Raw genomic sequence first — 3126 nt, 5'->3', positions numbered from 1 at the left:
ACTCATGAAATAAATGCTTTTTATCAGTCAAGAGTGAGTATTATTATATTAAGTGTATTAGTATTTTAAGTGAGGGCCTGACAGAGCCTGAGAGTGATATTATGGTAATTATCTATACATTATGGTGATATTGATATAAATGCAAAAGTGTTATGTACATTTGGACTCAATTTCAGTAACATTTGTAACTACAATGTGCATGATTCATTTACTTTACATTACTTTACATTAACTCTAGTCCGTCAAAACAAAAGCTTAATATTGAGAAAAATCAAATCAAGATTAAATCAAGGAGCATTTAGAACTTTAGGAACATAATAAATAAAATCTGACTTTTCATGTAAACATAGACTTTTTCAATTAAACAAAAACGTACATTTCTGTCAGAACTTTGGTGTAATTGTGATATCGAGCATTGCATTGGCCTATATTTCGATATCAATACATTTAAGATCGTGCAGCTCTACAGTGTTAATTATAACTATGCACATTGCAGTAGAAACGACATAAAACAGTTGTGAAACATGTAAAGTTACATTAAGATTCCGCCGCGGTGATCTCCGACGGCGAGCGCAACTCTCCCCCAACATGCTGAGGCTGGACACAAGACAACAGATGATTATAAGTGTCTTAATCTAATAAATCCCTGGTCCTAACGAAAAAAACTCCTGTCACGTCTAAAAAGCGTCATCCAACACCTAAAACAGACGATTTTATAGATATAAAAACACGTAATTAACGTTTATCTGGCAGAAATGATCAACGGACACACTTTCAAATGGCTAAAATTAGAGGAAAAAATGAACACGCATGGTTTTGTAAAGTTGTCCTGTCCTGTCTACTCTGCTGCCATGGCGTCAAGTGACAGTTCGCGTTGCCATGGCAATGACGGCGCCTGTAAAGGGACAATGGGGGAAATGCGCGAAGCTTCTCGTGGTTTCTCTGCGTGTTTGGCGGGATTTTACGGTTTGTTTTCATGAGTTTTATGTTTTATCATCTCTCAAATGCTTCATCCTCTTCTTTTTGGGTGTTTTTTATGGCGATTGGTGTCCATAAAAATGCCACGTTACAGCCACTTGTTGTTGTAGTTCTTCAAAGTATGAAAAATACAAATAAAAGTGTGAGGCTCAAGTCCTCTCCTGTAACATTGTCCACATTAGTATACCATATTACTATTAGTATTAGAATTATTTAGTCTCATGCTAGCTATTTTATTTTATTGTATTGTATTTTATTTATTTTATTTATTTTATTTATTTTATTTATTTTATTTATTTTATTTATTTTATTTATTTTATTTATTTTATTTATTTTATTCATTTTATTTATTTTATTTATTTATTTAATTATTTATTTTATTTATTTTATTTATTTTATTTATTTTATTTATTTTATTTATTTTATTTATTTTATTTATTTTATTTATTTTATTTTATTATCATTTTATTTTATTATTCAAAAATATCTTCCAAAATCATCTCTGTTCGCTCTGAACTTTCCCAAAAAATGTACAATCATCACCATAAATGCAAGAAAACGTTTCTCCTCAATGTAACAGCCCAGTCCTTTCCTAACAGAGGTTTTCTTTGTTTGCTTGTCCTATACCTCCAGATTTAACAAGTCCCACTGCCTCTGCATAAGGTTAGTGCACACATTTAGGTTCTACACTCATCACCACACGATTCATCTCTGCACCAAGTGTCTCCACAATGTCCACATGTCCTACTCTGCAAAGGACATGGACACATTCTCTGCAGCAGTAACACCCTTTCTCAAATGGTCACACAAGAGCTAAATAAACTCTATGGCTGCTCATCGACGACAGTAAGACAGCCTGATGTACTCTCCTGCTTCTCCCCATTCACAAAACGCATCAGCCTCTTTACTCCACACGCACCCTCCACACATTCATACACAAATCTGTCCACATTCAGTGACACTGGTGCACCTCTGATCACTCCCTTCGGCGTTCATCCACCGGGCTCCAGTCGAAAACACTCCACACAAATATTCTTTTGAAACCGTTCAATCTGCCGTGCTTCATCCCTCTGTTGTTTGGACTTGCGTTCGATCATCATGGCAGTTCCAGCGACCCTCACCGACCTCACACCTCCAAACACCTTCCACATCTCGCGCTTGTCTCCAAAAAATCCCGTTTTCCCGAGCGATTGCGAACATCCCAAACACAAAGCGCTCGTCATCTTCCAGATTGCTGGCACCACTGGGCACGCTAGCTTTCTTTCTTTTAGTGTTCTTTTCCTTTGCATCTTTTTGAAGTGCAGTGAGATGCTCTGCCACTGAGCTATACCCAAACACACAACATACACATAACTCTTTTAAAAAGGTCTTTCTGGTTGGAAATAGACCCAACAATGAACCCAGTCAGTGCCAAAGAAGAGAGTTTCTGACCCTGATTGGCTGGTGAAGACCCTTGATTTGTGAGAGACTTTGCTGCTCACAAAAGCAGCAAAGTCAATAGAATTGGACTTTTCACAGCAGGTGAACGCACTCGATTGTGACGGTTGTTGTTGTTGTTGTTGTTGTTGTTGTTTTATGGTGGTTGACATCCGAGTGTTGCATTACCGCCAGACTTTATTCTTTAGACTTTGTCGTAGTCCTAAAAGTTCTTCTTCCAGTGGTTGTTGTAAAGCAGAGTATCTAAGTAAAGTGACGTTCTAGAATCTCTTAAAAGTGGCAGAATGTTGGTGCTTGATGACATCATTGTCATGGTGTGACATCATTGTCATGGTGTGACATCATTGTCAGTTTGAGGGCAGTTTTAGCTCAAATGGAAGTGTGTTTTTTGTGGCCGTGTAGATTAGGCTTGTGCTCAATATATAATGAGGTATTTGGCCCAAGTGTAGATTGTCCCACAGAGCGTTTAAGGGAGCGGTCAAACTTACAGATGAACGTGAATCTTTTGATCGGAGCTGAACAAAGCCTCTTCAGGCTGGAGGCGCTGCATTGGGAAGAATTTTATAAACCAGATGCATTTCAGAAAACAGAATAACATTTTCAAAGTTTAACATGTATGATTTTTTCTATCAAAAACGTTGAGGTCTTTTTGAATAATGTTTCAGTTGATTTGTAGTTACAGTGTAATGTATGAAACTATAGGCACACAAA

General features: G+C 36.9%; 1 protein-coding gene across 1 annotated transcript in view; it reads right to left on the bottom strand.

Annotated features, from left to right (window-relative positions):
• The window catches only part of cfap65 (cilia and flagella associated protein 65), a 21900-nt gene extending 19699 nt beyond the window's left edge, over positions 1–2201 (bottom strand). The window contains exon 1 of the mRNA XM_072443966.1: positions 2023–2201. Within this exon, the coding sequence (XP_072300067.1) occupies positions 2023–2201 (179 nt within the window). The remainder of the gene's footprint in view (positions 1–2022) is intronic.
• Positions 2202–3126: the final 925 nt, after the last annotated feature.

The sequence above is a fragment of the Eucyclogobius newberryi genome, unplaced genomic scaffold (genome assembly GCF_026437365.1).
Source record: "Eucyclogobius newberryi isolate DKJ021-1_F unplaced genomic scaffold, fEucNew1.0.hap1 SCAF_14, whole genome shotgun sequence".
Classification (NCBI taxonomy): Eukaryota; Metazoa; Chordata; class Actinopteri; order Gobiiformes; family Gobiidae; genus Eucyclogobius; species Eucyclogobius newberryi.
Note: the sequence above shows the minus strand (reverse complement) of the source record. Positions and strands in the feature narration are given on the sequence as shown.